This window comes from Eulemur rufifrons, chromosome 1, assembly GCF_041146395.1.
Source record: "Eulemur rufifrons isolate Redbay chromosome 1, OSU_ERuf_1, whole genome shotgun sequence".
NCBI lineage: Eukaryota > Metazoa > Chordata > Mammalia > Primates > Lemuridae > Eulemur > Eulemur rufifrons.
Genome location: NC_090983.1, coordinates 1259733 through 1279466, shown reverse-complemented (window position 1 = coordinate 1279466; position 19734 = coordinate 1259733). Strand labels below are relative to the sequence as shown.

At 63.8% G+C, this 19734-nt stretch overlaps 2 protein-coding genes across 3 annotated transcripts; both read left to right on the top strand.

Moving 5' to 3' along the window:
- Positions 1-5143: 5143 nt before the first annotated feature.
- DUSP28 (dual specificity phosphatase 28) lies at positions 5144-7071 on the top strand. Of its 2 annotated transcripts, XM_069464740.1 has the most exons (3): positions 5144-5590; positions 5971-6149; positions 6568-7071. In XM_069464740.1, exons 1-2 carry the CDS (start codon positions 5192-5194, stop codon positions 6121-6123), a joined length of 552 nt encoding a protein of 183 aa, XP_069320841.1. In that variant the 5' UTR covers positions 5144-5191; the 3' UTR covers positions 6124-6149; positions 6568-7071. The 2 variants fall into 2 exon arrangements, with proteins under 2 accessions (XP_069320841.1, XP_069320340.1); XM_069464239.1 differs by having other exon boundaries at positions 5971-7071.
- A 3603-nt stretch (positions 7072-10674) lies between these two features.
- RNPEPL1 (arginyl aminopeptidase like 1) lies at positions 10675-19431 on the top strand. Its single transcript, XM_069461388.1, has 11 exons — positions 10675-11205; positions 14333-14473; positions 14980-15131; positions 15540-15656; positions 15817-16052; positions 16141-16254; positions 16596-16708; positions 16948-17056; positions 17455-17685; positions 17763-17905; positions 18362-19431. Exons 1-11 carry the CDS (start codon positions 10675-10677, stop codon positions 18647-18649), a joined length of 2175 nt encoding a protein of 724 aa, XP_069317489.1. The 3' UTR covers positions 18650-19431.
- The last annotated feature ends 303 nt before the right edge of the window (positions 19432-19734 follow it).

Below are 19734 nucleotides of genomic sequence, written 5' to 3'. Positions count from 1 at the left end.
GCGCCAGGTCCCGCCCGCCGCCCCGCGGGGCTCCAGCGTCCCGCAGCCCCAGCTCCCGCGCCCCTTCCGCCGGCCGCACCGAGGCCCGGAGAGCTCACCCCGGACAGTGGCCAACGCGGTTCACAGAGGCCGACGCAGCGTATCTTGCGCTTCGCCAGACAGCGTCGGGTTTCCCTGGAGACGGGCTTCGCCCCGCCCCCGCCCCGCCCCACCAATCGTTGCTCCCGCCCCGCCAGGGCTCCGCCAATCCCCGCCCCTATCCTTCCCCACCGCCCCGGGTTCCGCCAATCCTCGCGTTGGCCCCGCCCCTGCCAACCCTCCCCTTCGCAGCTCCGCCCCGGGTTCCACCAATCCCCGCCTTGGCCCCGCCCCTGCAGACCCGCCCCTCCCCAGCTCCGCCCCCGGCCCTCCGCTTGGCCCGCTCTGCCCGGACTGAGGCCTGAGGCAGCTGGGCCAGGGTTCTGGGGTTCCAGGGGCGCCTCCTCCACACCTGTTCGCTCTGACCCCCGTGCACGTCTCTCTCCTCCGGGACCCCGCAGCCCCCTTGGTTCCTGGGTCCCCTGGCTCTCGGCCTCTCATCCTCCCCTCGGGTCCCCGGTCCCCTCGCTGCCGCTCCCTCCGAGCAAGCGCGGGCAGCTGCGCAGCGCAAGCCGAGCTGCTCAAAATGCACAGTTAGGAAGAGAAGAAAAAGCCACGTAAACTCCAAAACAGCCTACAAACCTGTGAGGCCACAGCACCGCTGTAGGTTGAAAGGCGCCCCCTCCCTTAGCTGCGAATGTGACCTTGTTTGGGAATGGCGCCTTTAGAGGTCACGCTGGGTTGGGGGGCCTAGGTCCAGGGCCCCGTCCTTAGGAGAGGGAGGTCTGGAGACACGAACAGAAGAAGGCGCAGTTCTAGGCCGCCCGCTTGGTGCCGCGTTATTACAGCAGCTCTGGGAAACGAAAGCGCCACCAAAGCATGAATGAGTTTAGAGAAAAGAAAAGGGTTGGGGCAAATTTGGCAAGTTTAACAATTTGGTAGAGAATTCTAAACACTATTAATAAAATGTGACCCAAAAAAAGTGCTTCTGGAAACTACTATAAACTGGAAAAGAATTCAATATGAAATGCTAGTATTTGCTTACATTCATGAACTCTATGCACTGACACGTTTTAAAAATTCTGTGTACGAAGATTAAAAAGCTCGATTTCCACAAATGAATACCAATGCAGGCCAGGTGAAGGGGCTCTCGCCTGCAATCCTGGCACTCTGGGAGGCCGAGGCAGGAGGATCGCTTGAGGTCAGGGGTTGGAGACCAGCCTGAGCAAGAGTGAGACCCCATCTCTACTAAAGATAGAAAAATTAGCTAGAAGTGGTGGTGCACGTCTGTAGTCCCAGTTACGTGGGAGGGAGGCTGAGGCAGGAGGATGGCTGGAGCCCAGGAGTTTGAGGCTGCTGTGAGCTATAATGATGTCACTGCACTCTAGCCCTGGTGACAGAGCAAGACTCTGTCTTTAAAAAAGAAAAGAAAAGAAAAGAAAAAAATACAAATGCCACTAAAGTATGTGTTTGAAAGGAATGTTTTCATAATGACACATTATATTCATTGAAAATATTTAAGATTATTAGTTTTAAAAGTTTTTAGTGAATTGATAAACTTGTTAAATTCAGCAAGTTATAATAATTTAGGAAACTGATCATCAGGACAACTGGCTCTCAGCAAATCACTGCCCGCATCCAGAGTCGTGGTGTTTGCAAACCTGAAACGCTGGCTGAACTCACTGCTACTGTTACAGAATCGAATGAAATATTAGTGACGTGCGCCTGGAAAGGAGAGTGGTATTTCTATGAAAATTCAGTTGAAGGCTTTGGAAAGTCAACAAAGAAAATTCACTTAAAATTGCAATCAAGTTAGAAGCCAGTGAGACACTTGTAAAAGATTGTGGGAAGGTAATTTGTTTAATTCTAAAAGGATGCCTTCCCCAGATGGCTTCTCGAGTGCTTTCAAGATCAGATAAAGGTTTAAACTGACACTGGAAGACAGAGACATGCACAGGGTTTCCCCTGTGAGGAGTGGAAATCAGCAGACCCCAAACCTGTCGTCAGAGTAAAGTGGCAAATAGACATCCTACGTACTGAGTCAAAACCCAGTGTGTTTAAGGTGGGTGGGCAGTTTTGTGTGTGTGGCTCTCCTGCTTTGAACAGGTTTTTAGATTGACTAAACGATGGCTACAAAATTCAGCCTGTCTCAGACCCATATGGGGAGCCTGGGAAAACACAGCTGCCCGGGTCCTAGCCCCAGAGTTTCCTGCGCAAGCCAGGCCGGGCAGGCCTGAGAATCTGCATTGCTAGCAAGTCCCCAGATGACGCTGATGCCGCTGGAATGCGGGCCACACTCTGAGAACCACGGGCTGTGGTGTGCACGTGGGAACAGAGAGATGGTGCTAGAGGGACAGGGCGGGAAGGCCTCGAATGCCAGGCCAGAGATGGACACAGCAGGACATTTCTAAGCGGGACAATGCTGTCAGATGTGTGTTTTCAGTCAGAGGTTTTCAAGCCTTTTTGCCTGGGACCTACAGTAAGATCCCACGATCAGCACAAACATAACTAGAACAAAGTTTCATGACAAGCTCACCCCACTACATGGAGGCACCCTAATATTTTCACGTAGTCTACTCTTTTTTATACCATTTCACTAAAAAATAAAACAATGGTCATGACCCACAGAATTGATTTCACAGCCCACATTAGTTGTGAATGAGCACAACTTGCTAATGAGTCCTTAGAAAGCACATTCTGGCTGCACCGTGGGAGGCTGGAAGGGAGGCTGGAAAGGAGGCTTCCCTTAGGGGGTTGGCGCCAAGTCCAGGGGGGAGGCATGGCCCAAACCACGTGTGGCAATGAGGTGGAGAGATACTTACGATGACTTGGTCACCAGTCCATTAGCTCAATGGGATGGGAACATGAGGTCTCAGGAGACTTTGGAACAGAAAACCCACCTCAAACATCCTCCAACGATAAAAGGTGACTTGTTGGCTCATGAAACGGTCCAAAAGGAGGGACTTTAGTTTTGGTCTGATTCTGTGGTCCAGCAATGGCATCAAGGACCCAGCTTCTCCTGTCCCCTGGGCTTTCACCCAAGGCTGCCTTCCCCTTGTGGCCATGAGGGAACAGAGGAGCCTTCCAAACTCCTCTCTCCTCATGGGCTCTTAGTAGAGCCCAAGCCCTTTCCAGACACAGTCATGGGGCTATGGGCTTCACTGCTGGCTGGAGGCATTAGGGTCCACTCCTAGAGCTGGGGGACAGAAGTCCCCACCTAATTGTGTAACTGGCTCCAAGAACAAATTTCAGTGACCCTGCTATGTTTTTTTTATAATCCTCTCCTTTAACTACTTGACCTTTGTTTCTCAGAAATGGTGGATTTTCTCCAAGACAAAGGAGCTGAGATTCTGAAAGCCCCTGGGCAGACTCCTGCGGCCAAGACTCACCATCCCCACGACCTGCCCCCAATGCACACAGCCCCTTGCTAGTTGCACCACACCTGCCCCCGATGCACACAGCCCCTTGCTAGTTATACCACACCTGCCCCCGATGCACACAGCCCCTTGCTAGTTACACCACACCTGCCCCCGATGCACACAGCCCCTTGCTAGTTATACCACACCTGCCCCCGATGCACACAGCCCCTTGCTAGTTGCACCACACCTGCCCCCGATGCACACAGCCCCTTGCTAGTTATACCACACCTGCCCCCGATGCACACAGCCCCTTGCTAGTTATACCACACCTGCCCCCGATGCACACAGCCCCTTGCTAGTTACACCACACCTGCCCCCGATGCACACAGCCCCTTGCTAGTTGCACCACACCTGCCCCCGATGCACACAGCCCCTTGCTAGTTATACCACACCTGCCCCCGATGCACACAGCCCCTTGCTAGTTGCACCACACCTGCCCCCGATGCACACAACCCCTTGCTAGTTACACACCTGCCCCCAATGCACACAGCCCCTTGCTAGTTACACCACACCTGTCCCAAGGCACGTGGGCCCTCCTTTAACAGCCCCTGATCTCAATTAGTAAGGGATATGGATTTGAGGCAGTTTCTCCTGTCCTCACAAGATGTGCTTCGTATTAAAAAGTCCTTTCTTCGTTGGCAATCCTCACCTTAATAATTGGATCTTTGTGTGACCAGCAACTGCATCTAGCCCGAAGCCTCCTGTGGTTTCAATAACAATTGAATGGCTCCCACGAACTCTGGGAAAAAAGGGAATTCCATTTCCTCTCCACCCCAGGAAAGTTGGAGTCCTTCCTTAGGCTGGAGGAAGAGGGAAATGAACTCTGGTGAGGCCTACCACACCAGGTTGGGGATGGGGTGGGGATAATGAAGACTAGTTTCTGGCAGAAACTTAAGTAAACTATGGGAATGAATAGAAACTGTTTTTTACTACTATGAGAATGAAATTGAAACTGCAGTAACGAAACGTCTGCAGCGCTGAGAGACAGCTGCTTTTCACTGAACTCCTTCCCTGAAAAACAACGGACATCAGAAAAATCGACGGAAGAGGCCTTAAATGCAACTTCATGTGCACCAGATGATAGTAAGTAAATTTTAAAAGGTTACAGTGCTGACCCCAAAAGTTAGTAATTAATAAAAAGTACAAAGGAATTCTGGTCTACGAAGAAATGACAGAAAGATGACGGCAGTTTTATTTGCATGAACCACGCTTTACAATAAATAGGAAAATAGGACGCAGGAGCCGTAACGGAAGCGCAGCGCGGTGCTGGGGAGCTAAGAACGCAGGGGACCGGGCCGCGCGACGGCAGCGCTGACGGACCACGGGGAGGGGACGCGGTGTTCCGCCCGCACCGAGCCTCCCCGAGGTGTCGCCACCCCGGCAAGGAGGGCGCCGCGCTCCGGATCCAGAGCCAGCGAGCAGCGGCACGGCCGGGCTCTCAGAGGAGCCAATCGCTGGCCGCGGCCGCTCGGCCCAGCCAATGGGACAGCAGTAGGGCCCCGTGGGCGGGCCCCGCTCAGCACCCGCCCCGCCTTTCAGGGGAGCCAATCATTGGCCGCGGCCGCTCGGCCCCGCCAATGGGGCGGCGGTACGGTCCCGTGGGCGGGCCCCGCTCAGCACCCGCCCCAGCCCGGCCCGCGCCGGGAGGGCTCTAGGGCCCCGGGGAGCCGGGCGCGCCGACCCCCCGAACGGCCATGGGCCCGGGAGGAGCCGGACGCTGCAGGGCCGAGGCCGCCCCGCCCGCGCCGCCTCCGTTCGTGCGCGTCGCTCCCGCGCTCTTTCTCGGGAACGCGCGCGCCGCGGGCGCGACAGAGCTGCTGGCGCGCGCGGGCGTCACCCTGTGCGTCAACGTCTCCCGCCAGCAGCCCGGCCCGCGCGCGCCCGGCGTGGCCGAGCTGCGCGTGCCCGTGTTCGACGACCCAGCCGAGGACTTGCTGGCGCACCTGGAGCCCACCTGCGCCGCCATGGAGGCCGCGGTGCGCGCCGGTGGCGCCTGCCTCGTCTTCTGCAAGAACGGCCGCAGCCGCTCAGCCGCCGTCTGCACCGCCTACCTCATGCGGCACCGCGGCCTCAGCCTGGCGCGCGCCTTCCAGGTGGGCGGGCCTGCCGGGGGGCGGGCTTTCCAGTGGGAACGGGCCTTCCAGGTGGGCGGGCCTTCCAGGTGTGGCATGCCTTCCAAGTGGGTGGGTCTCAGCCTGGCGCGCGCATTCCAGGTGGGTGGACCTCCTAGGTGTTGCAAGCCTTCCAGGTGGGGCAGGCTTTCCAGGTAGGCCGGCCTCCTCGGTGGGGCGGGCCTCCCAGGTGGGCGGGCCTGCCAGGTGGGCCTCCCGGGGGGGCGGGCCTTCTGGGTGGGCGGGTCTGCCGCGCGGGGCGGGCTCTGGGGCTGGGAGCGGCGCTTCGGGTTGGGCGGAGCCCACTCGGAGGCGGGCCTTCAGGGGACTTGGGGCGTTTTTAATTCACCTCTTGTTTGCAGATGGTGAAGAGCGCTCGCTCTGTAGCTCAGCCCAACGAGGGTTTCTGGTCTCAGCTCCAGAAGTACGAGGAGGCCCTCCAGGCTCAGTCCTACCTGCCCAGGGAGGCCTCAGGGACAGCTCTTCCCAGCAGCAGCAGAGCCACCGAGCCTTAGGGGTGGTCGCTGAATCCTCAAGCAGGGCAAGTCTCAGGCCTGCAGCCCCAGCATGGGAGGGATGGGAAGGGGTTATCGTGCCCTGATAGGAGGCTGCGGGCCTCCCCTCTTTCCTCACTGCCACAGGGAGTTTGCATTTTGGCCCCATTTAACCTCATCTCCCTGAAACTCAGCCCAGGAGGGCCTCTGTCCCCCTTGGTGGTGCAGGGGTGTGTGCACGGAGGAGGGGACCGGGAGGGCCCATGCCCCGAGACATACCGCACCTCCCTCCCTCCCTCCCTCCACCTTGGTTTATTAGACAGGCTTTGGTCAGGAAAATCTAAACCACTTGAGGAATTTTAGGCAACTGGATGCAGGGAGATGGAGGCAGGTGATTCAAGGACAGATCAGGGGTTACAGGGGCCCACAACCCGGATCTGAGCTGCCTGTGCTCTGACCTCCCAGCTCTCGAGGACGCCTGGAGCTGCCAGCACAACCTCCTGCCAAGCCACAGTACACCTTCCTCCCACCTCCCCAGAACTGCACACAGGATCCCAGTGGCCGCAGGGCATGGGCCCGGGGGGCTGACTGGCCGCTGCTGTGAGAAGCAGGGGAGCTGGAGGCTGTGCCAACAGACTGCTCAGCTCGGGCACCCTTGGGGCCTCAGCCTCTGCACCCACCTCCCACCTTGACCTCTCTGTTTCAGTGACCTTTGCATAGCCACTGTCAAGCCAACGATGCACACGCCCTCCCCCAGGGTGGAGGACCCCACAGGCCATCACCAGGTGCATCTCAGCATACTGATTCCTCTTCTAGGTCAGACAGAACCTCCTGGACATCCTCCAGCCTCAAGACTATTCTAGAAAATTAATCACCATCAATACTCCTTAAATAGACAGTGGGGAAAGAGAAAAGGACAATGTGGGTGATATGTATGAATTACAGGCAGTGTGGTCACGGGTTAACACATGCAAATATACATGTTTATATTCTGCACGTGGTAATGAGTGAATGCTGTGGCTTTTCCCTTTTCCACGACTCACCCCACCTTCCCCCGTCCTCAGCCAGGGCCTCACCGGTCACGGGCTCTACCTGGCGAAGGACCTGGGCCCTGAGAGGCCTGCCACACAGGTGCCGCTGCCTCCTTTACCTGCACCGCACAGCCTGGGAGAACTGGGGGCCACCGCCCGGCCCCCACACGCCACAAAGCCCCCCTGCCCATTCAGGGTTGGGGTCAGTCGCTCCACCCAGCAAGGCAGCCTGTTTTGCCTGATGCTTCAGTGGCCTGGGGAGCCCAGATTGCCAGGTGGTGTCTCAGCCTCCTGCCCACTGGGACATGGTGTGTGCCCAGGTGGAAGCATCCTCCCTGGGAACAAAGACCCCTGACTCAGCAGAGCCCAAGGCTGGGGGAAGGGAAGCACACACTTGTGAGCAAGACACCGGGGTGGTGCGAGGGACAGGGAGGAGGGACGCGGCCCTTGTACTCCTGGACTAGGCTTCTTCTGGCTGTGACAGGAATGACACCATCGACTGGCCACTGGTTCAGATCACACACCACAGCTTGTGGGTCGACACCCAGCCTTGCACAATGTCACTGGTCAGCCCAGTCAGCAGTGCCAGCCCTGCGGGCCACAGCCCCTATCATACCGAGCCTGCTGCTCACGGAAGCTAACCTGACCCGACTTGATGGAGGGCTCGCAGGGCCAGGCTCTCTCCCCCTAAGGGCCCCTGAGCTCACTCCCATAAGGGAGCTGCTGCCTCCACCTGGCAGGTGAGCTGAGCGGTTTCCCAGCGAAGTCAGAGTGAGGCTCTGGGCCCAGGCTTTTGCCCGGCATGTTGCGGCTGATCCCGGCTCACAACACTTTCCATGGGGATTCCAGGGCACAGACCTGACCTCTGACTTGGCCCCTGGGTGACAAGGGGACAAGGGCGGCAGGGCCCAGGCCAGGTTGAAGAACATCTGTGGGCCACATCAGATGCTTTTTATCCTACCAGCTCTGAGAACCATCCACTGTGGCTCCAGACAGAGGCCCAGTTCCCCCTAGGACCTCTGCCCCAGAGACAGGACAGCCCCATCTGAACACTCCTTCCTGGAAGCCTTTGCTACTGCACCCCGGGCCCACTTCCTAGTAGGTGAGGCCAGGGACCCCTCCCTCCCTCGGGCACCAGCACACATGAATGGAGGGAGTCCGGTCCCTGTGCATCCTGGGCAGGCCAGGGTATAGGTGGCACATCAGCTGCTTCACTGCCCCAGGTCACCAAAAAGCTGGAGTATGAAAATATCCATGGGACAAACCTGGGACTCCGACAGCGTGGACTTCAAAGTTCCTCTCCCCCAGTTAGGTTGGGGCGGGAGTGGGGAGAATTCCTCAAGGGCAACCCAGATGGGCGCCCCTGGACAGCTGGCCTCCTCCCCCGCCCCCCAGGCCTCGGTGTAATGCCGCCTGTTGCCGCCAGGGCACTCCAGGCAGGCTGCGGCGGGGGCTTCCTCCTGCTGGTAGGGCAGCTGCAGGGGCGCTGAAGGCTCCTGTGGGGTTGCAGATGGCAGTAACCTACCTTCAGCGCTCACGCTTCCTGCACCGTAGGGGTGTCTCGGTGGGCTGACTTTAATGCTGCAGAACATCTTTCCACTCCCTGATGACGGGCTGGGGTTGATCCTTTATATACATCTGGGATGGAAGAAATTCCTCCTCCCTGCCCTGGGGAGGTGGAACAGATCCTCTGGACCTGCCGGGCTGCCCACTCCCCTGCTCCTGTGTGCAGAACCGGTCGCAGCGAGGCAGGTGCCCAGGGCTCTCTAGGAGAGAAGGGCTGAGATCCCAAACCCTGCTGCCCAGAGTCCACCTGGGGAGACGGCTCGAGACTGTTGGGAGGCCCAGGGTGGCAGGACCCAAAGCTCCCTGGTAAGAAGGGCAACAAGGCCCCTGACGTGAATTTACCCCAAGGGTAGTCAGGAAAGGCTAGCGTGGCACCCCGAATGCAGACCTCACGTTTTCCCAGCTCCAGCCCCACGGCCCGGTGGGCTCTGAAGAGTCCAGTGGAACTGGGAGTGCCACCAAGGCCACCACCTGGGCAGGATGCTGGGCTGCCTGAAGGCGGCAGCAAGGCAGGGTCCCACTCAGTCCTCTCCCAAGTCTTGGATGCAGGACTGACCCTGACTTCTGAGTGACCGTGTGAGCCCCTGGTGAGTTTGGGATGGGGGCCCCCAGAGGTCGACTGTGTCCCTCAGCTAAGATTAGGGCATGTGGGGACCTGAGGTTGCACGGGAAAGCTGAAGCGAAGCCTCGGTGCTCAGCTCCACGTCGATGAACACATGCTGGCCCCCTCAGACGTCCTTGCCCCCATCCTGAGAAGGGAGGGCACAGTCACATGGGCTGCAGACGGGGACTGAGTCCAGACAGATGAAACGCTACTCAGTGCTGAGGCTGCAGTCAAGTGCAGAGTCAAAGCCCAGCCCCACCCTGCGCCACACCTCAGTGGAGCAGAGGAGAGAGGGGTGTGGGGTCCCTGGATATTCCCCCAGCCCCCAAGCCCCTTCTCCCTAAGAATCTGAATTCTCCTGTGATGAGGACAGCAACATCATGGCTGCCCATCTTACTCCACAGCCCAGATTTGCTGCTGCTCCTTAGGCAGCTCCGGCTAGGTGTGAAGGCCACCTGCCGGTCTGCAGCCCTTCCCTGGGGGGCCCAGGCCCCTGGACAGGCTCAGCCCTGGGCAGCGTTCCCCAGGCCAGCAGAGAACGCAGCCGGGAAGAGCAGGCCTGCAAGGTGGGGAGGGGGCAGGCAGCCGGGTCTGCCTTAAGGCCCAAGCGCTGGGCTCGGGGACAACAGGTCCTCCGGAGCCCTGCTGGCCCTTAAGGCAGCGCTACCCAGCAGAACGCTCTGTGATGATGCAAGCCATCCCCCCACCCCCCACACGGAGAGTGTTTGACAGCGCAGCCTTGAGGCTCCGGGGCTCCATCAGTCGGCTCGGCCGACCACACAGACCGAACTGGCTGACTCGGGGGTACTATGAGAATCCGTCCTGGGCCGAAGCCCCCGAATGGACCGATAACATTGAGGTCCCGACGCTACACTCCCCGGACGCACAGCCCGCACCGAGAGGCAGCCCTGAACCCGGTGTCCCCAAGTGTAGCCGGTCCCAGCAGCTGCTGCCCCAGGAGCCTGGCCCGCAGCGCCGGGGTGGGAGCGGCGATCCCGCCTCCTGGGGTCTCCCCCGCGCCGCGGGGCTAGGAAGCGCGGAGCGCAGGGCTGGAGAGGCCGCTCAGCTGCTCCGCGCGCCTGGCCCTGCGCACAGCACCTTGGCCCGCAGCGGCCCGGCCCCGCGCACAGCGCCCCCGGCTCCCAGCACAGCGCCCCGGCCCGGCCCTCCCCGCCCGGCCCCGCGCACAGCGCCCCCGGCGGCGGCCGAGCGGAGCCCGAGCGGGGCGGCGCACAGCGCGGGGCCGGGCCGGGCGGCTCCCGGAGCGACTTCCTGTTGTGCCCGCGCCCCGCCGCCGCCGCCCGGCGCCCCTAGCCCGCTCCCCGCGGCCGGCGCGGCCGCCGCCCATGGATTTCACCTAGCGCCGCGGCCATGGCCGCGCAGTGCTGCTGCCGCAAGGCGCCCGGCGCCGAGGCCGCGCCCGCCCGCCCGCCGCCCGAGCCGCCGCCCGCCCTGGACGTGGCCTCGGCCTCCAGCGCGCAGCTCTTCCGCCTCCGCCACCTGCAGCTGGGCCTGGAGCTGCGGCCCGAGGCGCGCGAGCTGGCCGGCTGCCTGGTGCTTGAGCTGTGCGCGCTGCGGCCCGCGCCCCGCGCGCTCGTGCTCGACGCGCACCCGGCCCTGCGCCTGCACTCGGCCGCCTTCCGTCGCGCCCCCGCCGCCGCCGAGACACCCTGCGCCTTCGCCTTCCCCGCCCCCGGGCCCGGACCCGGACTCTCACCGCCACCCCCGCTGCCCGCCTTCCCCGAGGGGGCCGGCGCCGAGCCCGACTGCTGCCCGCTGGCCTTCAGGGTGGACCCGTTCACCGACTACGGCTCCTCGCTCACGGTCACGCTGCCGCCCGAGCTGCAGGCGCACCAGCCCTTCCAGGTCATCCTGCGCTACACCTCGACCGACGCCCCCGCCGTGAGTCCGGGTGGGCGCTGCGGCTGCGGGCTGAGGGACGTTAGTCTGCACCCTGCCCTGGGCAGGCAGCGTGGCCTGGGCACCGGGAGAGGGTGGGGGCAGCCTGGCCCTGGAGCCCTGTCCAGGTGCCCACAATGATTCCCAGCTGTTGCCTGTGAGCCCTTAGGAGCCTCGGATACAGCCTGAGTCCTGGCCCTGTGGGCAGTCGCGACAGGGGACAGCATACCACCCAGGGAGGCCTCCGGTTCAAGTGTTGTGTCTCTGTATGGGGACAAGAGCAGTTTCTGGCACCTGCCAAGCCATACATCTTCTGGAGCCTGGCATTGAGGGGTGGGCCGGGGTGTTGTAGGCCCTCAAAGGGTCCGAAGACACCCAGGTCTGTTCTCTGGAGGCAGAGTGCGGGATGGACGTGTCTGAGGGGGAAGAGGGGAGCAAGCCGTGTAGGCTCTGATGCCTGCTTTGGGCTCCCTTGGCCAGGACTGGCGGGATACTGAGGCCAGAGGACCCCACAACCCCAACACAGACACATGCAGGGCTTTGGGCACCAAATACTCACCCCAGAGGCCCTGCCGGAGAAGCCAGGTGGCTGCAGCACCCTCACACACACACGCCTCGGCCAATGGCAGGGCCTCTGGGATGGAGCAAGGCCCTCCCTTCCCACAGCGAGGGGGTTCATGTCCAGTCCCCAACTGGCATGCACAGCCCTCAGGTGACACCCTACATGCATACAGGACGCACACACAGCTCTGGAGGCCCTTGGAGGTCCCCTCTGTCACTGCCCATGGCACACAAATGGACAGGCTGGTAAAGGGGTGATGTAGAGGCATCAGGCTGAGGGCCACAGAGGGCCAAAGTGACAACGGGACAGGAGAAGCTCAGGCCACATGCACACCTGTGGGCTTCCTGTGTATTTCCCAGGAGCCCTGAGCAGGATCTGCCACCTCACCTTCCCAGAGCCCCTGCAGGTGTGCCGGCCACTGGCCCGCCGGGCACTGCCCCCGCTGCCTGCTGTAGTACTCTAGGGCGCTGACAGGTGGCAGGGGGCCTCCCAGCGTGACAGGTGAGAACTGAGAGATGGCCTTCTCCCCGGCGGGACCTGAGAACTGGAGCCCACGTGTCTGGTCCACTCGAGACTGTGGCCGGCAGACTGGTGGGACCAGGGCCCTCAACAGGCTGCTGCGAACAGGGCCAAGTGCGCAAGAGCAGCTGTGTCCCTGGGCTTCCCACGGCCTGGAGGGTGGCCGTTGGGTGCTCCGGACAGGGAGGGCAGTGTGGTCCCCGTAGACTGAGTGGTTCCAGAGTTGGGCTGGGGACCGGGGGCCTGGCCCGGTCTGTGATCTGGCCACTTGAGGAAGGCAGAGTGTTTGGCCCCGACCTCGGGCACCCACCACTGCACGTTAGCGCAGCGGGGCTCGGGCCCACCCATGGAGTCCCCGTCTCTTCCTGGCCTGCTCCAGGGACTCAGGCCTGAATCCCAAAGTCTGTCCCTGTGTCAGGGAGGAGGTGGCAAGAGCTCTCTGAGCGGCCCTGTCAGTGGGCCCCAAACCTCTAGAGTCAGTTTGGGGTGCCATAGACTTTGGGGCCTGTACCCCCACCTCACCCCAACCCCAGAACAGCTTTCGCCCTGCCCTGCGGTGTCTGGCGTCCTTAGGCCTGTTCCCTTCTCCGCCAGCCAAGCAGCGACTGTACCCTGTGTGCACGATGGGGGTTGCTGACCTCTCTGCAGGGCTCTGCCCAGCTCCTCGATCCAACGGAGGGCTGTAGACCCCGCTGGTCTCTGGGGGCAAAGATGGGGCAAGGGGGGGAGGAGGCAGGGACTGAGCAGCGGCTGAGAAGGGCCCCAGGGGAGGGGAGACGGGAGGCTGCAGTACTGGCGCAGCTGTTGGGGGGACAGTGCGGGTTGAAGAGCATTTTGGGGATCGTGGGGGCCCGTGCTCCCAGTCTGGGCCAAGGACCGCCTGCAGCGCGGTCCACTGCAGGCAGCTCCCTCAGTGCACATCCCGGTCCCAGTCCTGTGGGGTGGAGCTCTGGGGCAGGGCCCAGGGGGAGGCTGCAGTTTTGCCCAGGCTCCCAGGACAGGCCTCTGAACATCTGGGCAGCCCAGGGGCCCAGCTGGAAAGGAAGACACCCCTGTGGGCTTGCAGCCCTGAGGGGACAGGGCAGCCGAACGGAAGTTTTGGAGAGATCTGTGAATGCAGGCAGGACTCACCGAGTCTGCGGGGGAGGCCGCCCCTCCTGGGTCTGGGGTCTGCGGGGAGGCTGCCTCCACAGTGGCTGTCAGCCGTGCATTCCAGACTCAACTGCTGTTAGAGGTGTGGCACGGGCTGCTTGCACTCGTGGTCCTGGGAGGGCCCGTGTGCGCTTGGCCACTGGAGGAGGAACCATTGGGTCTGCTCCAGCAGTCCTGTTGTCCTGGCGGAGGGGAGAGTGGGAACAAGGTGTGGGCCAACTCTGGACCACGGTGACGTGGCTGCAGGTGGGAGCGAGCCCCTCCCGGGCTCTGAGCTCCCATGTTGGAGAGGCCGGAATTCTCAGGTGGAAGATGACATGGAACTGTCATGGCGAGATGGCAGTGGGCCCGGGGAGGGCACCGGGGATGGGGACTCCTCAGGGGCGCAGGGCCCGGCCCGGCATCTGGGGGCCAAGAGAGCCTCTCCGGCTGTGCCAGCTCCACGGCAGCCCTGGCCACTCACCCGTCTCAGGGCCAGCCCTGGGCTCGCTCCCTGCCTGCCTGTGACACTCTGGTTCCCTGGCCAAGACCAGACTGGCTGCCAGCCTGTGGGACTCTGTACCCAGGGTGTTCTGACTGTGCCTCAGTTTCCCTTTGTCCACTCAGATAATGCTATGATGGGCTTTTTCCTTTCTTCGCCCAACACGGGCTGGGACATTCTCTCTGCTGGCTCCTAATGCATGGCCCCCTGCCTGGAGGGCTGACGCTGGTGACACAGCACAGGCCATGCCCTGGGTCACCTGTCCCTGTTGTCCCCCTGCCCGGGGGAGGGGCGTGAGGGCACCCAGGTGGGCAGGTCGGCCGTTGGCCCCCAATGGGCCAGTCAGGCTGCCGTCCCCTCCCAGAGCCTGGAACCCACCTGGGTGGCCACCTGCCGACGCGCCGCCCTGCCCGCAGATCTGGTGGCTGGAGCCGGAGCTGACCTACGGCTGTGCCAAGCCCTTCGTCTTCACCCAGGGCCACTCCGTGTGCAACCGGTCCTTCTTCCCCTGCTTCGACACACCCGCCGTGAAGTGTACCTACTCAGCAGTCGTCAAGGTCAGGGCCCACTGGCCACCCTCGTCCCACTCCAGGGCCACCCCGCCCACCCTGCGCCTCCTGGGGGTGCTGCGTGGAGGGCTGAGCCCGGTGGCCCTGCCTGGCCTCCTCCTCCTCCTCCTCCTCGCTCCTACCCGCTTGGGCTGTGGCCCCCTCCGCCACCCAGCCAGGTCCTAGAAGGAGCCCCCACGGACCCACTGTGCAGTAGGGGCCACTCTGCAGGGAGCAGGGGGGCCAGGCTGCCACCAATGGGCCTGACAGGGCTCCTGGACCCAGGGTGAGTCCCCAGTGGGGACACAGGGGCCCCTGACAAGGGGACTCAGAGCTCTTGATCCCTGTGGGGACTGGGGGGTCACTGGGCCCGAGCTTGGCAGCACCCCCACCACGAGGGCAGGAGGTTTGCAGACGGGGAGCCTGGGGCTCCCGGTCTAGGGTGGGGGTTCTCTGACGGGAATGTGGTTCCCTGGCCCGGGATGTGGGTGCCCTGACGGTGCGGTTCCTCACAGGCCCCGTCGGGGGTGCAGGTGCTGATGAGCGCCACGCAGAGCTCGTACGTGGAGGAGGAGGGCGTCTTCCACTTCCACATGGAGCACCCCGTGCCCGCCTACCTCGTGGCTCTGGTGGCTGGAGACCTCAAGCCAGCAGACATCGGGCCCAGGTAGGGCCTTCTGCTCTCGCTTCCTGCTGCTGTCAGGGGCCGCCCAGGCCAGGGCCGGGCCCGGGGAGCGCACCGGGTGCTGGGTCTGCGGCCTGCGGCCACGGCTGCCCTGACACTGGCCTCCGGGCGCTGGGGCCAGGGTCATCCCTGCCAGGCCCACCTTGCCCCCCCAGCCTGTCTGCACTGCGCCCTAGCGGGTTCTTCTAGGAGACAAGACAAACTAATGGCTCTCAGAATGCAGCTCTGCCCTGCGGTGGGAAGGCCAGGCTGGCTGCCCGTCCAGTGCACGGGGTGGTGGGTGGCGGGGCGTGGGCTGGGCAGTCGGCCAGGCCGCACGAGGCAGGGGTGTCACTGGGGCCCCAGAGGTGGAGGGCTCGGTGGGGTGAGCTCCTCTCTGCCCTGTGACAGGAGCCGTGTGTGGGCTGAGCCGTGCCTCCTGCCCACGGCCACCAGCAAGCTGTCTGGCGCAGTGGAGCAGTGGCTGAGCGCAGCGGAGCGGCTGTACGGGCCCTACATGTGGGGCAGGTGGGTCCTGGGGGCCGGGGCCTGGCGGGCTGGAAGGGGGAGGCGAGAGGGGGCCCTGTCTGCCTGGCACACCCTGCCCCCGCCTCCCAGGGAGGAGCTGGTGCTCGGTGTGGCGGCCCTCAGCCCGCACCCACACCCCACCTGCCCTGCCGCCCGGCAGGTACGACATCGTTTTCCTGCCGCCCTCCTTCCCCATCGTGGCCATGGAGAACCCCTGCCTCACCTTCATCATCTCCTCCATCCTGGAGAGTGACGAGTTCCTCGTCATCGACGTCATCCACGAGGTGGCCCACAGCTGGTTCGGCAACGCCGTCACCAACGCCACGTGGGAGGAGATGTGGCTGAGCGAGGGCCTGGCCACCTACGCCCAGCGCCGCATCACCACCGAGACCTACGGTGCGCCGGGGGCGGAGGACCCAGCCGGCTCCGGGGTGCGGCTCCCCTGCCTCCTCTCACCCCTCCCCTGCCTGCCTGGCTCGTGCAGGTGCTGCCTTCACCTGCCTGGAGACGGCCTTCCGCCTGGACGCCCTGCACAGGCAGATGAAGCTCCTCGGAGAAGACAGCCCGGTCAGCAAGCTGCAGGTCAAGCTGGAGCCAGGTACCCTCCCGCCAGGGCCGCTCCCGGGACCCCTGTGGCTGTCACCCCCCAGGGTCCTCTTGCCCACCCTCTGCCGCTCCAGCTGGGGCCTCTCTGTCCCCCAGCACGCCTGCCTCCCTCACCTGCCACCGCCTCCCCAGCTGCCGTGGAGTGTGGGTCTGTGGTCTCCCCCCGGCCTCTGGGCCCCCAGACCCCACCGTGGCGTCCCCAGGTGTCAGCACACATCTGGGCACGTGAGGGTCAAGTGGCCCGTTGCCCTTCCCACCCCTCAGAGCCTGCCCGCTACCCCCTCAGAGACGTGGGCGGGCTTGGGTGCCAGCCCCGACGGGGTTTCCCTGCAGGAGTGAATCCCAGCCACCTGATGAACCTGTTCACCTACGAGAAGGGCTACTGCTTCGTGTACTACCTGTCCCAGCTCTGCGGAGACCCGCAGCGCTTTGACGACTTTCTCCGAGTGAGCAGTGCCCGGGCAGGACAGCCCTGCCCCTGCCCCTCTGTCCTGGCAGGGGATGGGGGTGGAGCCGGTGGGGCCTGCGACCCTGGCTGGGACCTGGCCTGCCTTCTCTGGGGAGTGCCAGGTGCCACCTCCCCCGTGTCGGCCACTCAGCCGGGCCGTGTGATGGGGCGCTGCCTCCACGCCCTTCTGGGCCCAGCGCTGTGCAGGCCTGCTGAGGCCCTGCCTCTGCCACTCAGGCCTACGTGGAGAAGTTCAAGTTCACCAGCGTCGTGGCCCAGGACCTGCTGGACTCTTTCCTGAGCTTCTTCCCGGAGCTGAAGGAGCAGAGCGTGGACTGCCGGGCAGGTGAGGCTGGCAGCAGGCCGGGAGGTGGGTGTGAGGACAGGCGGGGCCCTCGCCGTGCCTGGAGGAGAGCCCAGTCCGCTCGCTCACCCGCCCTTCCTCCAGCCCACTCTCACGGACCACTCGGGCCCCAGGTGGGGACAGGTGAGAACAGGAGCCGGGCTGCGCAGGGAGTGGGCAGCCCAGGAAGAGTGAGTGCTGGAAACAGCATGCAAAGAGCCTGGGGCGGAATCTGCAGGGGGAGGGAGTGCCCCAGAGCCAGCCCCAGCCTTCCAGAAAGACCCAGGCCCCCGGGGGACCCAGCCCTGGAACAGGCCACCGGCCCCGAGCCCCACTGGGGGCCTGGGGTCTCCGGGGCAAGCTGGTTAGGCGGGGACCCCAGGATCACTGCTCCCCTGCAGGGCTGGAGTTCGAGCGATGGCTCAACGCAACGGGCCCCCCGCTGGCTGAGCCGGACCTGTCTCAGGGATCTAGCCTGACGCGGCCGGTGGAGGCCCTGTTCCAGCTGTGGACCGCGGAGCCCCTGGACCAGGCCGCGGCCTCGGCCAGCGCCGTCGACATCTCCAAGTGGAGGACCTTCCAGACGGCTCTCTTCCTGGACCGGCTGCTGGACGGGTCCCCCCTGCCCCAGGGTGGGTCTGCGCAGCCGAGGGGTTGGCTGGGGGGAGGGGAGGTGCCAGCAAGGCCCTGACCTGCCCGCCACCCGCAGAGGTGGTCACCAGCCTGTCCAAGTGCTACTCCTCCCTGCTGGACTCCATGAACGCCGAGATCCGCATCCGCTGGCTGCAGATCGTGGTCCGCAACGACTACTACCCCGACCTCCACAGGGTGCGGCGCTTCCTGGAGAGCCAGGTGTGGCACCTGCCGGGGCCCCACTGGGGGGGTGAGGGGCGGCCTGGCCTGGGGACAGCTCGGTGGGGAAGACGTGGGGTCTGGGCGGGGAGCGGGTACAGGTGAGAAGGGCACGGGGCCAGAGGGCGGCCTGGACTCCACCAGTGCGGGGCACAGGCCACGGAAGAGACAAGCTGGGAGCAGGAGTCTGGGGTCTACGCCCACCCCGCCGCGAGCTTCCCGGGCCTGGGCCGTGGGCACCCAAGCTCCGACAGAGGCTGAGTCCCAGGCCAGTGGGCCCCGGCTTCCCGCTACCCCCAGCCCCACAGACAGCCTGCGCGTGGGGGCCAGAGGCTGACGGCGGCCGCACACATCTGGCCGTGGCCCCGGTGATGACTCCCGGGCAGAAGGGCCCCCTGCCAGGCTGGCCGGGCAGGCCGGGGAGGCGGCCCCGTCACCGAGAACCCCGCTCCGCAGATGTCGCGCATGTACACCATCCCGCTGTACGAGGACCTCTGCACCGGTGCCCTCAAGTCCTTCGCGCTGGAGGTCTTCTACCAGACGCAGGGCCGGCTGCACCCCAACCTGCGCAGGACCATCCAGCAGATCCTGTCCCAGGGCCTGGGCCCCAGCGCGGAGCCCAGCGCGGAGCTGGGCAGGGCCCGAGCGGACACAGACGCGGACTCAGACTCACCGGCCCTGCTGCTCGGGGACGAGGCCCCCAGCAGCGCCATCTCTCTCAGGGACGTCAACGTGTCTGCCTAGCCCTGTGGGGCTGACCCTCGACCTCCCAGACACCACGATTGTGCCTTCTGTGTCCGGGCCCGCCATGACTGCGCCTCAGCTCTGGCCATGAGCTCTGCCCGGCCGTGAGCCCCACCCGTGGGCTCTCGCAGGCTGGGAGCCTGGGGGAGGGACCTCGGCGTCCAGCAGACGCCCCTGTTCCTCGGCCCACCCCTCCCAGCTCTCTTGCACTGCAGGCCCCGGGCGGCCGCACACACCACGCCTCCTGTCTCAGCACTGACAGCCATGCCCAGCCCCAACGCCAGCCCCTGCCGGGCACTGTCCCCAGGGGCAACGGCCCCAGCAGTGCCACGGCGGACACCACACTGTGCCTTATGTGTGCCGGGAGGCCCCGGCTGTGCTGTCCCTGCAGCCTCTTCACAGGGCCCTGAGCCATCCCTTCCCTGCAGAGCCTGAACCTCACCCCTGGGGTTGGCAGCCTCAGCTGGTCCCTGGCAGAGGGACAAGGACACAGACATTCCCTCAGTGCAGGGGCAGGGGTCACAGGGAGAGGATGGATGTCCCTGGGGAGGGTCCCCCAGCCCACAGAAAGCCTTAGCCCCTCAGAGAGCGTGGGGCCTCGGGACCCAGGAGGAGTGTGGGGACAGGAAAGCAGGGTGGGGGCAGCACAGCAATACCCCAGGGACAGGCAGGGGGTGCTGGTGCTCCTAGGCACCTGCTGGGAGAGGCAGCCAGGGCCGGCATCTCCAGCCTGGGACTGCTGCGATGGGGTGTCATGGAGATTGTCCCATTAAACCTCTGCTCGGCAAGCCTGGCCTCCGTCCTCTCCCTCCGCCCGGCTGTGTGTGGGGGGCTGCCCACCGGGGCCTGGGGCCACTGGTCACAGGCCCTCTTCTGACCCACACAGTCCTGAGAGCAGGCTCCCGTACCCTCCCAGCCCCTGGCCACACCTGCTGGGCCTGCACACAGCCTCCTCTGGACTCCTCAGGAGGCCACTTGTCACACCTCACTCTGGGCTTCACCTCTGTGGCTTTAGCCACATCCAGGCCTCAGAGATGGTCCTGCCCTCACCTGGGGTGCAAGGAAGAGGGGTGGGGGCAGGCGTG